Source organism: Cyanistes caeruleus, chromosome 2 (genome assembly GCF_971803275.1).
Source record: "Cyanistes caeruleus chromosome 2, bCyaCae1.hap1.1, whole genome shotgun sequence".
Lineage (NCBI taxonomy): Eukaryota > Metazoa > Chordata > Aves > Passeriformes > Paridae > Cyanistes > Cyanistes caeruleus.
In genome coordinates this window covers 115,841,018-115,860,351 of record NC_141702.1, presented here as the reverse complement: position 1 = coordinate 115,860,351, position 19,334 = coordinate 115,841,018, and the positions used below count along the sequence as shown (strand labels likewise).

General features: G+C 38.9%; 1 protein-coding gene across 36 annotated transcripts in view; it reads left to right on the top strand.

Annotated features, from left to right (window-relative positions):
• The window catches only part of SLX4IP (SLX4 interacting protein), an 86,876-nt gene that overhangs the window by 53,121 nt on the left and 14,421 nt on the right, over nucleotides 1-19,334 (top strand). For 19 of the 36 annotated variants that reach the window (XM_086873171.1, XM_086873274.1, XM_086873266.1 and 16 more), the window contains 4 exons: nucleotides 931-1,008; nucleotides 2,861-2,949; nucleotides 15,442-15,551; nucleotides 17,020-18,817. In XM_086873171.1, coding sequence (XP_086729297.1) covers nucleotides 931-1,008; nucleotides 2,861-2,949; nucleotides 15,442-15,551; nucleotides 17,020-17,854 — 1,112 coding nt within the window. In that variant the 3' untranslated portion in view covers nucleotides 17,855-18,817. Of the gene's footprint in view, nucleotides 1-930; nucleotides 1,009-2,860; nucleotides 2,950-15,438; nucleotides 15,552-17,019; nucleotides 18,818-19,334 lie in introns of those variants that run through there. The other 17 variants (XM_086873102.1, XM_086873226.1, XM_023923167.2 and 14 more) reach the window with 3 other exon arrangements.

Below are 19,334 nucleotides of genomic sequence, written 5' to 3'. Positions count from 1 at the left end.
CTGTGCTAATTGCACCTAAGGTAGCTGACTCTCTTCAAAGCATCAATAATTTAAGTCTTGCATGCCCCATCCAAGTTAGGGGAAATATCACCAAGCTTCTTTCACACTTGGATTTCGGTGAGGTGCACAGGGAGGCTGGGGAGGATGAGTCACAGGTGTCAGCTTTTTGCACTTTCTGTGGGAGTCAGGTTGCTTCATACCTTCATGAATGAAGTGCTAACTGATTTACCAGGGTCATTTGGGAATTTAAGTAGAACAAAAGTAAAAGCTGATTTCCTTGGTCTAATACTCTCTCAGCCATAATACAATCTTTTTTGTCTATTTCCTACTCTGCTGATGCACAAAGGATTTCTGTCATTCTCTGAAATAGAAACTGAAAAAGCCTCTGGAGGTTACAGGTACCTGCTGAATCAGCCAGGCCAGCTGGGGCTGCTGTACATACTGAGGAGTTCAAATGTGGGCATTTCTCATTCAATGGAACTGTAGAATTAAGCCCTTTCCTGTTTCTTAGTAGTTATCTATTTATTTATTTTTTTCTACCAGGTCTGTCACCTTCCTCTAGAAGGCACTCAAGTAAATGGATATCTGTAATGTTCTTGTAGAATGTGTATGAAAACATGACACCACGCTATTAAGCAAATGACACATCTGATCAATTAAATAATTCCATTTCTGTGGTTGGATTCCAAAACTTGGTGGTTATTAATTTGTGTTGATTTTTTCCCTGTTTCAGGCACTAATTTCTTGAGATTTCAGTATGAGAATTCAGCAGTTTCTTTTGAAAAATATTCCATTAAAGTTACTTTTCTCTTTGTACTGTTGAGCTGCTGCTGCTCTCTCAATATGGTTTTAGCAGATGTGCAGCACTTTGAGACCAGAATGCCCAAGATACCCTTACACTTAATATTATCCCTTTGTTTTATGTTGCAGCCAACAGTTTGCACATTACTGCCTACTTTATGAAGAGATGGGTTAATCTCCGTTGTGCTCTAGGGAAGCGTTATCGTGGTAAGAAATCAGTTTCTTACAGAGTTTCTTAGAAGAGGAAGAAAGGGAACATAACTACTAAGACTTTGTCAGATTTTGGTCTACTTAAATCAAAATTTCTTCCAGAGCTTGAGTTTTTTGGTGGTGTTTTTATGTTTGTTTTTTACAAAGAAGATTTCCCAAAAACAAAAAAAATAGGAGTGTTTCTTGAGATAAGATGGATTTTTTTTTTTTTAAATTTAATTTTAAATTGGTGTATGCCTTGCCCCAGGGTAATCAGCTAAGCCCCACCAAATTCTCTAAGTATGATGAGACTCAGCATTTTCCTGAGTCTTTGCAGGGTGAATCAAGCAGAGGTTGCAGCATGAATCACTTCAATATTGCTCAGTGTCTTGTGACATCAACATGCAGTACAAGTGTATGCAGGAAAGGCTTTTGTTCACCTCACAGCTATAAAATCTTGACGTAGGTGATGTCATTGGACCAGACCTTTTCTTCATGTTTTCTCTAGCCAGGATGCTCTGGAAGGTAGGGAGATCAATCCTCTCCTGTCAACAGCAACGCAAAAGAGCTGTAACGATCACTGCCCTCTCTGCCGACCTCTTGGCATCAAACAAAAAAAAAGAAAAATCCTTAAAAATACTGAATAATTGAATGGACATTTTAAAATTCATTGCTTTTCATTATATTCATAATTGCTTAAATATGTCTTCAAATGCCAACTGATTATTTTGTAAGTCCATATTGGCTGAAGAGATCAGTGTTAAATGTTTCATCAAACTTGTCCTGTTAGAATAGAATAGCAGAGTGTCTGCATTGGAATCTCAACATTTTTTGCTGTCTATTATATTTGAACTGTTCTAAAGAATCAATGGGTACCTAAAGACACCTGCATTTTACTAGCCAGCAGATGAGATTGTTACAAAATGTAACAATAAAAACATGTTACTGGAAGCAACTTGTCCTACTCTTCAGTTCTACAAAAAAACATCTGTGAGATCAACCTCATAAGTTTTTTTCTGCAAGCCTTGTCTCTTTCTTGTCCCACAAAAATAGAATATTATGGCTTTGTTCTGAAATATTAAAAACTTTAAAAATTATTCTCTTTTTATAAAAACAAAACAAAACCCAGCAGCAACAACAAAAAAATAGAGCTGAAAATATGAAGATACTGATCTGGAAATAATTCCATACATTAACCAGAAAATATCCACTTGTGCTCTTTCCATAGCATTGCAGGTACTGAATAAAGCTTTGTCTCATCTGTTCTAATCTGAGAACCCTTCAATTTTTAATCCTCTGTAAAAAGAAACTTTGTTGTGTTCATAACAAACATGTGATCTTGAGTAAAATGCGTAATTCAGTAGTAGTTAACCAATTTGTTTAATGACTTAAAAAATCTCTGTAGTCAGAGTGTGAAACATTCTGCCCTGGCCTTATGCTCAGGTTTGATGCCAAGCCCTGATTGAATGTTGTTCTGGGTTAAAAACCTAATTTACAGCTTTTATGATGAAAAGACTCATCACCAGAATAGCACAAAAGAAATCCTTCTTAAGTGGTTTGCCTGTTGGTTCTGTCTGGTCCTCCTGTCCAGGGGTGCAGGTGGACTCATTTGCAACCACGACTGTCCTCTTGGGAACTCAATTTATTCTAGTTATTGATTTTTTGGAATGCTTTATAAAAACAAAACAAAGGAGGAGTGGCATGTTGAAGAGAGTAAGTAAGAAGCTAGAGGGGTGCGTGAAATGAGTTAGTGTGCAATTAAAAAAATAAGTCATTTTGTGTATTAAAATAACATGTATGTTGTTGTTATGAGTGGTTTTGAAAGTGGTTATGATTTTTTTTAATCCTCTTTTCAATTCTTTTTATGTAGAGCTTCGTGTGTTTCCAGAGAAATTTATCGTGTGTGTCAGTAAACTTGACTTTGATCCAAGTGCTTGGACATGTGACAGTGGTGAATTGGTAGGTACAAAACTGTTCTATAAATTTTTGAGGGTTTTTAATAGAAATGAGGTGAATGTTTATATATATATAGATATAGTTATTCAAGGATTTGTTGCTGTCATCAAAGTCATGTGAACAGTTGAGCCTAAATATTCAAAAGGGCATCCTGAAATGAGCCTAAGGCAGGCAAAAATGGGAATTTTGAAAGCTCAACATTTTCTGAGCCTTATAGGTCTTGGAGAAAAAACCCATGTGTTTAGAAAGGGTATGGCTTTAGCACCTTGATTTAAGGATTTTTTTCTTTTATATTTTATCCTTGTAACATTTTACTTTCCAAAATTAAAATGTAGCTGTTCCCAATGTCCACAGGTTTCTTGTATGTTTTCTTAGCACTTGTTCTGCACAGCAACTCAAGCGGATCAGTGCTGGCCCTGCTGGGGAAAAAAAAAATCCCCAAACATTTATGGAGGAAAAGGCACTGGTGTGTGGTTAAATACCATAAGCAATTCTCCTTAAATATTTCATCCTGAAGGCTTCATCAGGGTCAAAGGCTTCTGAATTTTATCCTGCAGTTAAGTGCTGATGGTCTCAGGAGTGCTCACATGGGCCCAGGTGCTGCTCTGTGGCTTGCACTGAGGGTCACAATTACACCCTGAGGTCTGGGTGGATTTTAGGAGTTGATCTTACACGTATTAAAGTGTATTTGACCCTTGAAAAAATGTGCTTTCTTTTACTCGTTCAACTCCTTTTTTTTTAATACCAGGCAGGGCGTTCATATTTATAGTGCTAAATGCAGATTTTCTTGGTGTCTTGATGTACTAGCTTGGTACATACCCTTAAGTGTCAAAGTATCAAGCAAATGTTTTTTGCACTCTCAGAAAAAAATGATCTTCCTGCTCTAGAAGTACTTTGCTCTTCTGAAACTTATTACTTTTTCAGTATTGTCTGGAAAACTACTTAATGCTTGAAGTAGAAAATTCAATCTCTGTATTTTGGCTGAGAAATAATTATGGGGTTCTTTTCTTGCTTAAGTAACTCTTATGAGATATCCAATTCCCTCATTTGGTATTTTTAATCTTTCCATAAAATAAGAGTTGGGAAGTTTTCTTTAGTTTTTCTTGTGATTTTGTGTGGGAAGGAGAAGGCAAATTTAAAAATTCAATGTTAAGGACTTCAGCTTTACTATTTCAAAATTGGATCCTGATCTGTGGAAACTCCTTGTTGTTTAAAAGGCAAATTTAAACACTTTTATATTTATAAAGAAAATATCTTTTAGTGAGCTCATAACCTAATTGATAATAAAGTGTTGTGAGTTTGCTTTGCTTACAGATGCAATGTGTGTGCACAGACCTGGCTGGGATGGTCACTGTAGTGTGTTGGTAGGAGGGAGTAAGAGAAAGCTTTCCCTAAGCATCTTCCCTGATCTGAAGAACTTGGCAAGATAGGAGCAGACCCTCAGCAAATGTTTTGGAGCATCTGTTTAATTCTTACCACTCAAGGGGTCCACTCCAGACTGCTTTGTTGTTCCGGGATTCCTACAGCACGTTAGGACCAGATTTGTCATATACTCCAGCTGAGTACTTTGCCAAACTGGGGGAGTGTTTGATTGCCACTGAGAGTTTTTCAAGTTTTTGGCACTCCAGAAGAAAGGCAAAGAATCTGTACTTTGTGTGTGTGTCTGCTTTTCTCCGTGCAGTTGAGCCATGAGTAGGCTGGAATTCTAAACTCTGCCCTACAGAAGACCACCCAGAAGACCTTTTTGTTGATACACTCTGCAAATTCTGTCATGGGCTGAAAATGAGGCTGTGTTTTGTTTTCTTCAGTATGTTGTTTGGGTTTGCATAATGCCACAGTGTTGCATGCAAGTTCTTTTAAACCTTTAATCAGCTCACACCCTTGGATTTGAGGGGCTGATTGTGTTTTACAAAGGCAGTTAGCTGTACATTAATGGAAACTTTGTCACTTTCCTGTGTTGCTGTGACTGTGATTGACTTAGTCAAGACTTAGTGATTATGTATTACTTAAAACTGTTTTCATGCTGGTTTATGGTCTAGGTCAAGCTTTCATTCCTGAGCTCTATCAAGACAAATTTGGCTCAGTGTTCCCCTTTCCCATTACCTGGAACCACTTTTATGTCAGCTTGGTGCATGTTGCCTTCACTCACCACAGCTCTCTTCCTTCACCTGTCTTCAGCCCTTTATTCTTTGCCTTTTCACTGCTTTTTAGGCTGTTCTGTGTATCTCTGAAATAGGCTGTGCTTAAACCACAAGTTTCAAGGGATGTAGTGAAAAGTGAAATGAAGTTTTTATGTCCTGCACCTTAGGAAGGATTATAATTAGATTGCTTTTGAGATATTCACAAGCACAAACCTCAGCATCAGTTGCTGGGACAACCAATTTTAATCCTTCTGTGATGCTTCATGTAAGACTAAGGTTAGGGTGGATTAGACAGTCTCTGTGAAATTAGCTTTAAGCATAAACTAATAAAACATTTGAGAGCACCTCTAAGGAGCAGAGATGAAATAAAATAGAAGAAAATCTATCGATATGTAATTTTCTAGGATATACTTATAAATGGGTGTGTCTGTGGTTATGTTTAAAACTCAGGCTGCAGGCAGTAAATAAGCATTTTGGAAGAAGGGAAATCTCTAGTAAAGAAACAATATAGCTAGTTATTGAAATTATATAAGCAAATGGGAAGTCTTAAGGAAAAGATGGAAGAATAGGCTGAGTGATTAATGCAAAGTTTAAACATAAAACCATTGTTTCCTGTTTTATCAAACTGTGTTTATAATCTTGAATAGTTTTATCTTGAAAAGAAGACAGATTTGAGAACATGGCAAAAGAGGAAACTCAAGGAATTATATAAGACCTCTGGAGAGATTAGTCATCTTTGTCAGTGACGACATTTTCTCGATTATTATCATGTGGAGAGCTAAAATGGAAAATTGGAAATGGATTATCTGGAGAAATGGTGGAAATGGGTGGAAGGCTTATGAGCATTTGAAAATGTGCAAACAATGGACTATTCATTGATAACCACATTGGCTTTATACCAGAATCTATGAGAGGAAGCACTTCTAGGGCAAGCATGTAGGAGGTTAAGCTAAAGATGATGTTGAAGTGGAAATTTGAAATTCCTGTTTGAGTAAAATCAGAAATGAAAGTGGGGAGTAGGAGACCCTGTCTTGATTAAAAAGGTCTCGGGGTTTCCACTGAGCCTTGTTAAGTTACAGAGGATAATATACAAAAATAAATGTTCTTTTACAGTAGAATATTGCTCTTTAAAAACCAAACCAACAAAAAAAACAAACCCTCACGGGTACACATGGAGAAAAAAGTTCTAAAGATGTGCCTGGAACTTTTAAATCCCCAGCAGGGGAATAAAGTATTTAATCTTCTTCATACATGTCTGATTTATAAATTGTGTCATTGTAATACTCTTCAGGAGCATTAGCGAATTCTTATTCTTAAAACTCTTAAGAGCCTTAGTGGCAGGGTTTGCTTGGGTTTTGGTTATGCAGGGAAGAGGCTGCTGGTTCTTTCATGCAAACATGAAACTTAGCTGTAATTAACAGATCTGTCCCACTGGAGTGTATGCTGCTGGAAGAGTGTGTCTATTGGAAAGTAGAACGAAAACTTCAGATAGCAGCAATTTGTAAAGATTAGTACAGGACTTTATGTGGAATTTAGTTATCTTAAATGCTTTAAAGACTTATTGTTAAGTGATATCAGATTGGGTAGGGGAAGAAGGAAATGCTGTGAAATAGAATTGCACAATTCACACTGTAAGTACAAATCTTGGCATGTGTGTATATCTATATATGTGTATAAAATGTCACAGTGAAACTGCTGTGCTGGTGGGCTACCACTGAAAAGGTCACTGCACATCCCCTCTACATCCAGCTACATATTCCTTTCCTTTCTGGTTACAATGGACCAAGTGATTCTTCAGTTAAGAATGAATTAGTCTATTGACTTGATCTAGCAGAAAATTATTTATTTGTTAAGTTTCTCTGTTTTTCATTGGAGGATTAGTTTTCCATCATGTCAGTTCACTGAACCAACTCATCCTGTACCCACACACTGGCCAATTGTGATGCAAAAAAATGTAGGAGCACACAGCCAGGATTTGGATGAATGGAGCCAAAGGAACCTTTAGGAGCAGCTGAGATTTACCTGGGTTTGAAAGTAACATCCACAACCTGTTAATGTTACATTTCTTGTAATATTTGTTTTGTTGCTGTTTTATTTTTTTTTTTATGTCACTATCCTTTTTTAATTTTTATAAAATCTAGTTTTCTGGGATTTTAGATAATGTGCTGAATTCTTTTCAGTCATTATAGGAAACAGGAGAAAAACATTAAGCTGCAGTTGGTAAATATGAACAGGGTTCACTACTTCCTTCAAAAAGGTAGAGAGGGGAAACTGCAGACTAATGAACTTTATCCAAATGCCACATGAGTGGAACAGGCAAAGAATTGCTTGGGTGAGTTTCATTTTTGACACTTTAAGCTGCTGTAATTTTTTTTTTTTTACTTATCCTTCATGTTCTGTGCTCCTCCTGCCTTCACTTCCCTGGGCATTCTTGTCTTCAGTGTTTGTCAGTGCTGGGGTCATTCAGTGATCCCTCTGAAAACAAGAGGTGTTTTGTTTTGGTTTTTTGTTGTTATTTGTGTGGTTCACTTTCAGCCGGATCCCTTTGGTGTTGATCCTTGGCAGGACCACGTGTTGGGTACGGGTGAGATTTCCCTTTCATTGTTGGTAGCTTTAAATTAGCTTGAATCATTAGGCTGCTGTCTCTGAGAAACTGCATCCCAGAGTAATGATCCTGAAGTCTTCGACTCGGTCATAAAAAGAAAGCTACAGCAGCTTTACAGTATTCCCTTTTGTCCCGGCTGTCTGCCTCTTCTCCTTGGAGATTACCACTCCTGCAGCAGCGTTTGCCAAAAGGGCTGTGTGCCTGCATCTCATCTTTCTGTGTATCACAGTCTTGTGGATTCATGCACACCGAGCTTCCCTGGATTTTAGACTCCTGCACTGAATTGCTGGTGGGAGCAGCTGCTGGGGCATGTGTGTGTGCTCCCTTCTGCCAGCTCTGAGTGGGGCAGGAACCTCCTGCAAAAGGGGAGGGAGGAGACCTGAGAGCGGTGGTGCTGTGAATTGCCTCAGTGAGATTTGTCTGAACTTGTCAGAGTTTCTTCTTATAGCTTACAAACTGATATATTTTCTGCATGGCAAAAGTCTCACAGCTGTCTGCTGCATTAACTATCCAGAGAAGTGGACAAATGATGAAATGAAAACTGACACAATTATTTCAATTAGTCAAGACTAGAGAAGGCCTTGGAGAATTTCAGAGAAGCCTCCCAGAACTGGTTAGAGAGGCACTAGGGCTATAAATGAAAATCATCTGTTGATAAATGCACTGTATTTTCACTGAAAAGAGTAATTGCTGTGCTCATGCAAACTGCTGAATGAATTAATGTGTGATCACTGGAAAAAGGCCAAGATATTGCTACAAGGAATTGATTGGAAAACCTTTTTCTATAGCATTATTTATCTGAAAAGCAGACAGAATATTAGAATGGAATATATGGAATAAAATAAAAAATAGTATTTATTGACTTAAAGCCAACGAATAAGTGGAATACACCCTCAGTAGAAGTGTACCTCATTATGCAAAATCAGGTGAAGCAGAGCAGAAATATAAATGGTCCTGTAGCTGCAGTATAAATGATTAAGGTTGTAAAATGATTTCCACATGAAGCAATCCTCAAAAAGTAGGGACAAATTGAGTAATCTTTTACTCATTTTGGTAGTTGCTTCTTCTATGAGTGCTCCAGTTGATTTAAATCTAACTACTTAGCAGTGTTCACAAGATCCCATTTGTCAAAGCCTTGTGGTTATTTAAGATATTATCATCTGTCATCATCCTTTCACCTCCCTCATTTTCCTCTCCCCTCTCACTGTTGCTGTCACAGCTTATGCTGGTGGTTCACGTGGATTTGAGCTGATTCTCTGCCCTTTCCTCTCTGCAGACTTGGAGAGGATGGGCACCCCTGGTAGAAGGGCAAGGGGAAGGCTGGCAGGGAAGTAAAGCTTTAATTTAGCTGTGGTGCATCAGTGAGATTTTTATGGCTCTGGGATTTGGAAAGGTTTAACTTAAGGTTTTGATAAAAATTCTTGATATTCCTGTTGGGCAAAGGATATTTGACAGGACTTTTAAAAATTGTTTCAAAGAGCAATCTGTTCCTCAGTCTTCAGCAGAAATCTCTTAGAACTAATAGGAAGTTCATAACTTGACTGAACAGGAAACTGAAATATATGATGATAAAGTTCATGGCAGGATGTTTGAACAATCTGTAATGATTTGAAATTATTTGGGGGGACAGTTCCCCATTGTGGGCTCAGAAGTCCTGGGAGTTTTTGGGGTGGGTGTACTGGTGTTGGTTTTGGAAACCAAGCTAAAACATAAAATTGTTGAACAATAGTTATTTCCTGAGCTGTGCAGTTCTTGTTTTACATATTCTAGTTTTGTATAACCAGTGAGATCAAGAGTATTAGTTATTCTTTACAAGATCTCCTCCAGGTGTTACTGCATATTGTAATTGCATAAAAAGAACAAAAGAGCATAAAATTGATGTGGGTTTTTTTTTCCTGTGTCTATCAAAGTGTTTGGTATCTGAATCACACTGTATGCATCATGTACTCTAAGGAGTATTCTCTCATATAACCCACACTATGTCTGTAAGGGAAAATGCAAAGTTTGCTTCAGTGTTGCTGAAGTTGAGGGACATCTGCACTGGCTGGCCCCCATACCCAGGGAGGTTTGGTAGGCACATAGAGGATCCTCATGCCAGGCTGTGAAAAGCTGTAGTACAGGAATACAGGAAGGCCTGTTTCAGATATTCTCTCTTGACTTGTAAGCTGGAGAAAGGGGTCAGGCTCCACATAAAATTGCTGTTCCTTTATTTTATAAAAATATCTTTCAAGCATGAAATGTGTGTCTTGCATGCATGTCCCCTTCCATAATTACTGGAATCAGGAACATAAAAATTGATGGAAATGGCTGGCTGAAGATGTATGCTTGTAAGACATTGATTTCCTTTAAAAAGGCAAAACTTCACCATTAATGTGCTTTAGATTTTTCTTCAGTGTCATTGAGAGAAGTTATTTTGGTTGAAAAACTGTTGCCTACTTCTCCATTTCTTATCAGTGGACACTTTCTCTGAAGATAGAATCTGAGTCTTGTAGCATCAGTATATAAAATCAGAATAATTAATAGCTCAATTACTTAACATTAATTTTAGCAGTTCTTGCCTTCAAGCAAATGCACACAGCCTGTGTCACGTGCTGCTCAGTATGTAAATAAATCAGTTGTTTCAGGAGCACTTGTGTGCCTTTAGAAAGTGTGATGGGATATTTGCTCTCTGTGTTACACATGGGTCTGAATTTACAATAAGGCTCCCCTGCAACTCTAAGTTTTAGGAACACATTTCATTTGTTCTTTGCCATTTACAGCAGGAATTCTTCTGTTTTCTCTTCTTTAATGGGTGTTCAAATGCAAATCTCGAGAGCTCTGAACTTCTCACACTCAGAGCAGTCTGGGATTCCTCCTATATGTGAGTACAGTTAAAATCTGAACCAAATACTTCAAAAGGAAGAAGGCATTTTCCTCATAGAAGTCATATGCTTTAAGCTAATCTGGCGATGCCTGGGGGACCTTTGGAATGTTTGTAATTGCCAAGACTTATGTATTGAGTGAGAAACTTGGGTTCACACCTTGTGTTTTGAGAAAGTGGAATGTGTTTCACAGGGCCTTGTAACAGATTGGGCCAGTGCTTGGACTACATAGTACAGAGCATAGGATCTCCTGATGAGCAGAACTGAAAATCTGTGGTATCATATTCAAAGGAATTTTGGTGGTAGATAATGAAGACTGTACTGATCCAGGAGTTTGATTTTGCTTTCTGTGCTAGGTCATGGGAAGGTTGAACAGTTCTGCTCCTCCTGGGCAGATGCAGTTAGCTCTGGTTGTTACATTCTTTTCAAGATTGAAATTGGAGTATTTTTGAAAACCACCAGCATTCCTTAAAACTACCTATTTCAAAAGCAACACCAGTATTCCAATGTAACGTGGAATGATCCTTAATGTTTTTTACTGGAATTTACTGACTTTTAGAGCAGGACAGTCAACTTTAAAATATAGAGCAATATTCCACAAATCCGATCAAGGAACTGTATTTCACGTTGAGAATAATATCCATTTCTGTACTTGGAAAACTCCTGCAAGTGTTTTATGATGTGGTTGGAGTTCATAAGTAGAACTGCCAGAACTGATGCATCACTACATTGGAAATGCAAAAAAATTTGCATCTTGAAACTGTGGGAAGCTTTTCCTTCATGTGGGTTGGGAGAGGGCAGGAGACGAGACCCAAAGTCCTGTCTCTGTCACTTTTTTATCAGTTAGATTGTAATATCTGATTCATCCTTCCCTCACAAGCCTCCTCACTTGCTTTAAGGAGCCCTTTTTGTTTATCAGATTGGAAGGAGTCCTGTCTGACCTCTCTGATCTGTCAGTCATCTGTTAGGACACCTCTGAAACCTAAAGGTTATTTTTGATGGTTGAGCTCATGATACATTTTAGAATGACAGAGAAATCATGTAATTGCAAGCTTACATACAGCTCCCTTAAATTAGTGTTTCTGTCTTATTAATTTCACTAATTTTATTGTATGTGCCTGGGATAATACTTTAGTTCATAGCTTTGCCTATATTATTATCTTGATAATCCCTTCCCATTTGGCACCATGATATAAAAATTGATTTCATGAATCCATTGATGTATTCTATTAAGTATTTTTGATGAGCCACATTGATAAATTCATTTTAAAATCAATGTGTTTTTTATTATGGGGTCGGGAACCAGACATGAAATTTAATTATCTCATAGTCTTACTTACTTGGTACATAAGCTTGTTACACTGAGAAGAGTAAGAGACAGCTAGAAAGCATGGCACCTGAGAGGCAGGAAAGGCAGGCAGCAGTGTTCACTTTGAAAATTTTCTTTCAACCCACTATTAGATTGGAAGAAAAAAAATGAAAAGAGTATTTGTATGAGTATATTGTCATACTGGAAAGGCCAAAGCTTTCACTCTGCTTCAGGGTAATTAGCTGTTCCTGCAAGTGCCCATCCATGGATACTTTAACAGATATTTAATGCTGTACTGCTGAATTCAGCTGTCCTGGAGAGAGCTGGAGCTGGCAGTGACCGCCTCTTTTACAGTTTTGAGGGTTTCTTTTTCAGCTTGAATGAGTCGTAAGGGGAGTAAGATAGGAAAAAAAGAAAAGAGAATCTTCAATTTGATAAACATTACAGGAAGTTTATTCTGTACCTAACAACATTTCTAATGTTTCTCTGTATGCTTTGATGGAGATTTTTCTTTCCCCAGACATCTCTTTGGAGAAATATTAAAGATCTTAAAATCAGGTTTGGTGAGGCCAGTGTTGTGAGCAGGTAGGCTGGTAAGACTTTGTAAGCTTCACTTCTGCAGGCACTTCCCTGCAGTTTTTGTGACAAAAAGGACTGAGCTTACCCTGGGATTTTAAGAGCACATATTTCTAATAGAACTTGGCAGTTCAAGGGCTAGAGAAGCATTTTAATCTTTTGTGCCCACCCAGTCTCTATACAAATGTAAATATGGTCTGTCTTTAACAATTTGCCAAGAAATGTGGTTTTAATTTGTTAGCAGCAATCCCACTCCCTGCAGCTCTTTCAGAGTCGAGTCGCAAGTCTGGCGGTGCTTTGACGTTTTTCTCTGTCATGGTGTCATTGTTTATATGATGTCTGCTTCTGCTGTCCTCCCTTTTATGCTTGGAATATTTTTCTTTAATTATTTCACTGCCTAAAAGGAATCTGGGATTACTAGACAGGATGAGAGCAGATTAGCTTTTTTTCTTTCTTTAACAAGTCCTGAAGTTCCCATAGGAAATAAACAGTATTCCCAAAACAGACAGTGTGTTTTATTTTTTTTTTAATTAACTAAAATGATTAAGTCTAATAAAGAAAATAAAGGAAGTATCACCAATAATGGCTGTGTGTCTTAGTAGTATATGGAGTGCCCACTGTTGTTATTTATGACTCTCTTTGCCTTCTATTGTGGACTTATTCCAGCCTTAGGGAGTTTACATCACTACTAATAGCAAAAGGCTCCCTGGTTCCCACAGAGTCTTTCAAAGCCTGACTCATATGCCTTATGTTAATTGTTCAGCTCTCAAAATACAGCTCTTACAGGGTGTGGTTCCAAGGGGAAAATCTACTGTACTTAGAGGGCATGTTCAGAAGTGTTTCACATATAAATCATTTTGATTTTTACTTTTTTTGAAGCCTTAACCCTTTCTGTCACTGCTTTGTGTGATAAGCTATTTGAAAGCAAAACAAAAGGTTGATGACAGCGCAGTGAGGGAATGTGTTAGCCCTGCAACTTGGGGCCATTAGCTCCAGCCTGACTCAACTCACGAGTGCCATGACTTTGTCATCCTTGCCTCTCTGTAGGGTCTGCTCCTCACAGCCTGGCAAGACCATCCCAGTCCTGCAGGGTCCAGAGTCAGATGCGAGTTAGAACTGGGGTTTATTCCTTATCTGCAGTAGGAAGTACATGGGGATGGGAATTATCCCCAGTCCTCCCCTGGATTTTGTACCAAGGGCTCCTTTCCATGCTTTGCCTACCACAGTGCCAAGAGTTGCCTCAGTGGGCTGCTGATCCTGGCCTATTTGGCATGTTGGGGACTGAAGAAGATTTAACAGAATTAACCTTACCCGTTTCCACCCAGCAGGAGCTCAGATGGGCTCCGGCTCTCTGGCCAAGTACAAGCACTCTCCAGCTGCTTTGATGCAGGATGATTGTGCAAGACCCTTCAGCCTCCAAGCTGTGTGACTGTTACTGGAAATCAAAATAGTTTCTACAGACTTTGCAGTCTCTGCCTTCTCTTAAAATTAACATAACACTCGAGTATCTTAATAGCATTTCTGTCTTTAATAGCTTACAAAGTATTAAAATATATTTAGTCAAATTAGGGGAATCTACCTCCAACAAGAATAGAAGCAGCAATTAATCCCTCAGATTAAACTAGTTAAGCTTGATTTCTGAGTATCATATTGCATGTGTGCTCTCTGTGTTTTTTGCCTGCTTTTAGCACACTCATTGCACCATGAGTGGGCAGATCTTCATGCAATGTTCAATGCACACATTTGTGTAGCTTGTCTCTGAAAGGAAGGCTCAGGACAATGATAGTTTTTTTAAGTGCCAAAATGGCTTTACTTCTTTGCCTATGCTCCTTCTGCTTGCAAAATAGGAAGCTCTTTTCACTGGCTATTTCTTTTGGACAGAGAATGGAGGTGTCTGTCCCTCCCCCCTCGGTGCCCTATCCTTTAAATAAGAAATATAAATGGGCAGAGCTTAATCTCCCCTAAGTGACAGGTTCCTGAGGGGTGTTCTAGACAGGAATCATGTCCAGACTTTGGCCTTGTGCCTTTGATGGCATTCCCTGTGTCCCTCCTTTCTTCCACACCACCTGGTTCTGGTGCCCTCTCTTCACCTAGGAATGGGCTAAAGCAGCACTCCCTGCGTTTGGGGAGCCCATCAGAGACTGCATCACAGAGGCTGAGGGAGAAAAGTGCTCTCGAAGGCAAGGAGATGCACAAAACCTCTTCTCTTCTTGACTTCACTTCTTTTTCCTCTCCTCCATAGCCTCAGAGAGAATACTTTTTTGGATTATGCAGTAGTTAATGGTGAAATCATCAAATGGCCCTTCTCTGATTGAGATTGTTTCATTGTGAAAGGAAGTGCTCACAGCTTGAAGAAAAAGAGCATTTTCCTTCCCTCCCGCTCGCCCCAAACTCGTATTATATAAAAGGATGGTGCTGCTGTTAGCTGAGACCAGAAAGAATTCCCCTGTTGTCCTGTAGTAGCCAACCACTACAAGCTGCAAACGTTGAAATGTTAGAATTAAAAGTTTTAACCCTTGCCTTGTTCAATGAGCAAACAACACTGTGTATTTTTTTTTTTTGTAAGTATGGAAAATTATGGGAATTCCTCTGAGAATAAGTGTATAGACCACTGCGCCAGTCAGTCTCTTCAGAAAAAAAAACTGACAAGCATGCTCCTGTCTGCAAGAGAGATTCCTGGCATTTGTCACAGTTTGAGCCACAAAGATGTCAAATATTTGCCAACAGTTTCCTCAGATGGTTTGGAAAGCTACGTCCTTTACATTGCAGTCTTGTTTGTTTGTGGTGTATTTTAGCATACGAAATATGTTGCTTGGGAGTCAAGGGGAGTGAACTGACTAGACTCCCAAATATTAAAAGATTTAAAATAATTCTTTCTTTTAGACTGCTCAGATCAAAATAATAAAGAACAGCTGTAAATTTTAGTATTAGAAATTGAGCTTTCTGTTGAATAATCATAGCTTGATGTGTCATGTTTTAAGACTGTGTTTTCTTTTGGAGCAGAAAGAAGAACTTTCCAATGGGACGTCTGAATATTTTACTGAATCAGCTGAGAACAAGAAGCTTAAGATTAGTCTGAGTGAGCAAATTAAGCAAGACATCCTGAGAAAAATGTATGCTACTATTCTTTCTAAGCTTTTGAATTTATAATTGGTAAAATTTGGTTTGGTAGAATCTAGCTTATGTAATAAAATGTTAAAGAATAGAAACTACTTTACAAAAGGTTGTTTCAAAATACTGAAAGATTACTGCTGTAGTATGGATAAGCACATAAAATGATTGTTGTTTTTTACAGCATGGAGAAAGCTATTACAACCCACGTAGATATCACACATAGCACTCAGCAGAGTCAAAACAGGCTGTTTTTCCTTGAATGAAGCTCTGAGCCAAAATAAATATGTGATGCTTGAATCGGGTGAAAAACACTTCACAAATACATTTTTTGTTCAGTTTGAGAATCTGGATCAATCGTCAATTAAAGAATATCGCTGGCAGTGGATGGGGAGGATGAGCTGATCAGCTGAACTTGTCACTGCTCCATGTGGTACCAGGACCATCCCAACTTGTGTGAGCTGCCAGCAGCCCCAAATCACCTGTGAAATCAGGGATTTGCTGTGAGCCCTGGCAACTTTTCTTTTTACCACTGTTGTATCATCTGTGTTGTCTTTTGAAATGAGATTAGTTTTGGAGGTGTTCCAGCTCTACCTGTTTTGGATGAGCCCTCTTTGAGAAGAGTTAGATGTGCTGTCCTGGGAGCTGCTTGGCCACAGCAGGGCAGCAAAAGTGGTCTCAGCTTGGGGCCATCTCTGGTAACATGTTTAGACTGAAAATGAAGTTTCAGGACTTGGGCATAAAGTTCATCTTATGGGCTGTGTGAAATCCAGATCCATAGGTAATGGCACTGCTGAAGAGTGTTTATGTACTGACACTCCATCAGGTCCCTTGTGATCCCATTTTCCTGTGTAATTCCTTTTAGGATATCATCTACTTGCATTACCTAAGTCCTTGCCAGATGAATGGGCTTGATACTAAATGAGTAGTGGTTAACTTAAAGCAATGCTTTGAAATGTCCTGGGAAAAATTCCAGAGGAACATTCTAAAATAGAGATTAGGAGCTCTCACACAGAGACACACTCACTGCCTCTCCCCGCCTGCCCCCTCTGTCCTGAAGATATGCATTATGCATGTGGATATATGGGAATGGTTTGCAATCATTTAGGCACTTAGGAAATGCTATTTTATCTAACCAGTTCAGAAAGGAATTCAATATACTTCTGCTCTGTTGACCTTTAACATCTGTAATTAATCCAGTTTTGCCTCCTGGAAAAGAGTGTGAATTCACTCCTTCATGGCTTAGTCATTAATAAATAGGGTTCTCCCCTTGCACAGTGGAAAATCAGATGGATAACACTTGGTATTATCCACACTAGACTAACACTGCTGCTTGTCAAGATATACAGGGATTTTTTCCATGTTCAGAAAGAGGGTGGCCCAAGTGGTGTTTCAGAGTTGGAAAAACAGTAAATGGAGTCAGTAAAGGTTCTTTTTTAATTTAAAAAACAAAATTCCTTTTTATTGTAGTGTGAAGAGGACAAAACCAAGGAGAAGTAGTGCAAGCAAACCTCAAATCAGCAAGGACTCCAAGAAAGTGTATCTTGGCTCGGCAGACTCGCAGACAGAGAACAGAAAGAACGACTGTCAGACTTTTCTCAGTGCTCGGTCTGATGTGAAACGTAGGAGTCCAGGCCTGCTGAAGGACTGCACAAACACAGCTGAGAGCAGCTTGGAGCTTCCTGTATTAGAGCAGAGAAATGATGTTAATCGGAGACAGCCAGATGATGTTCACAGCCAGCAAAAACCTCACCCTCTGGAGTGGTTGGAGGCGAGTCTTCTAAGTGAGAACCCTCCTTGCAGCTCTGAGTCAGCACTGCCAGCTCCAAAACAAAGTCAGAGAGTGACCAAAACACAGGCTCAGATGAAGACCTGTGGTTCAGAGGAAAAGTTGGAGCATTTCACAAAAGTGTCTTCTGAAAGGACTCCTTTAGCTTCTATCAATACAGAAATGAGTAAGTGTGATGATAATTGTTTGGATCCATTCCTGGAGGAGAAGACACCTCTTAATTCCAGGTTGTTTTCAAAGCAAGACATGACAAAGACTGTGATTGACAAGAAATCATTGACTTTGAGAAAAAACCCTTCCCAGTCTCTTTTTGTGAGCAACAATGGAGTGCAGACAAGCCAAGATGAGCCAAGCACAGCCACTGAAGAGCTGCCTGCAGTGCCAACTACATGTGTAGAAATGCACCCCATGTCTTCAGAGAAGCTTTCCCAAAAAAGAAAAAAAGAAGTGGAAAATGGTCTTGGGAAGTTAAAACTGCGAAGACTGAAGAAGTCAAAATCTGAAATACTGCCTTAAGAGCATGGGTGGTCAGCCAAGGTTGTGTGTAAGCAGAGTAGGAAGCAATTCAAAATGATGAAAAATAATAAAAATATGAAATCAAAATTAGAGAACACATTTTAAGAAAATTTAGTTAATCTTAGTCATTTGGTACTGTGATAAAGGTCATTCTTTTAAGTCTTTAATAATTAGTCATTATTATTGCACAAGTCAGCATCATATTTATAGAAAGAAAAATCTCTTATAAAATGATATTTACTAAGCAAAATTTTAGATTAATACATGTTCAGAGCTAGTAAAAAGTCATATCAGCTGGTGACAGCAGAAGTTCAAACCCCTTGTGTGATCTGTTAGCAGCTGCAGTTGTTTGGTATCTTGTTTGTTTCTGAACATGTAGTTTATTTTAGTGATAACAGTTTCTCTATATTAGAAAGTTCACGGTTTACTCATGTGATCTTTACAACAATAAAGCAAATTAAATTGATTTCAAATAACTCTTTAACCAGGATTACTAGCTGATGATTTGAGGCCCACTTTTTAAGAGAAGTTTCAAAATAACTGTTTCTGCTTGTGTAGTTTTGATATGAACATTTAATTTTGGCCCATGTTGTGAATACGAGTCATCATGCATTCAGTCTTGGGGAAAAATGAAGGTTGTTTTTATATATTTAGATTTATATATTTACACCTGGATGTGCAAACATTGTTCTTGGGTGAAGTTCCTATATAACCATGTATACACATCTTCATGGATATGTGTTTCAAAATCAGGCCTTGCTTGCATGCAAGGGCAACACACTGGTTTTCATGTGGTAGTAATACCAGAATTAAATCTTATTTTAAGATAAATTTTAATTTCACAGTGCTTGTTCATACTGCTTCTTAAATTTAATGCTAATGAGCTAATGCTAATGCACCTTTTTTATTCCATGCTTATCTTTTTTAAATGTGTAAAATAAATTTATAAGCCGTTTTCTTTCATCATTCTTAAGATCAGTGTGACCACAGACATGGAATCAGCAGTGCCCTGGCAGGCAGGAGAGCCAGCATTGCCAGCCTGCCCCAGGAGGGGATTGTCCCCCACTCTGCTCTCACCTGGGCCAGCCTCTCCTCGAGGGTGGGGACAGTTCTGGGCACTAGAATTTAAAAAAAGAAAGGTATTAGAGAACATCCAGAGGAGTGCATGAGGATGGTGAAGGGCCTTGAGGGGAAGCCGTGTGAGGAGTGGCTGAAGGCACTGGGTCTGTTCAGCCTGGAAAAGGGGAGACTGAGGGGAGACCTCATTGCAGCTACAGCTTCCTTGTGAGGGGAGCAGGAGGGGAAGACACTGATCTCTTCTCCCTGGGAGCCACTGACAGGACCTGAGGGAATGGCCTGAAGTTGTGTCAGGGCAGGTTTAGGTTGGATCTCAGGAATAGGTTTTTCTCCCAGAATGTGGTTGGGCAATGAACAGGCTTCCCATGGAAGTGACCACTGCACTAAAGAAGCATTTGCACAA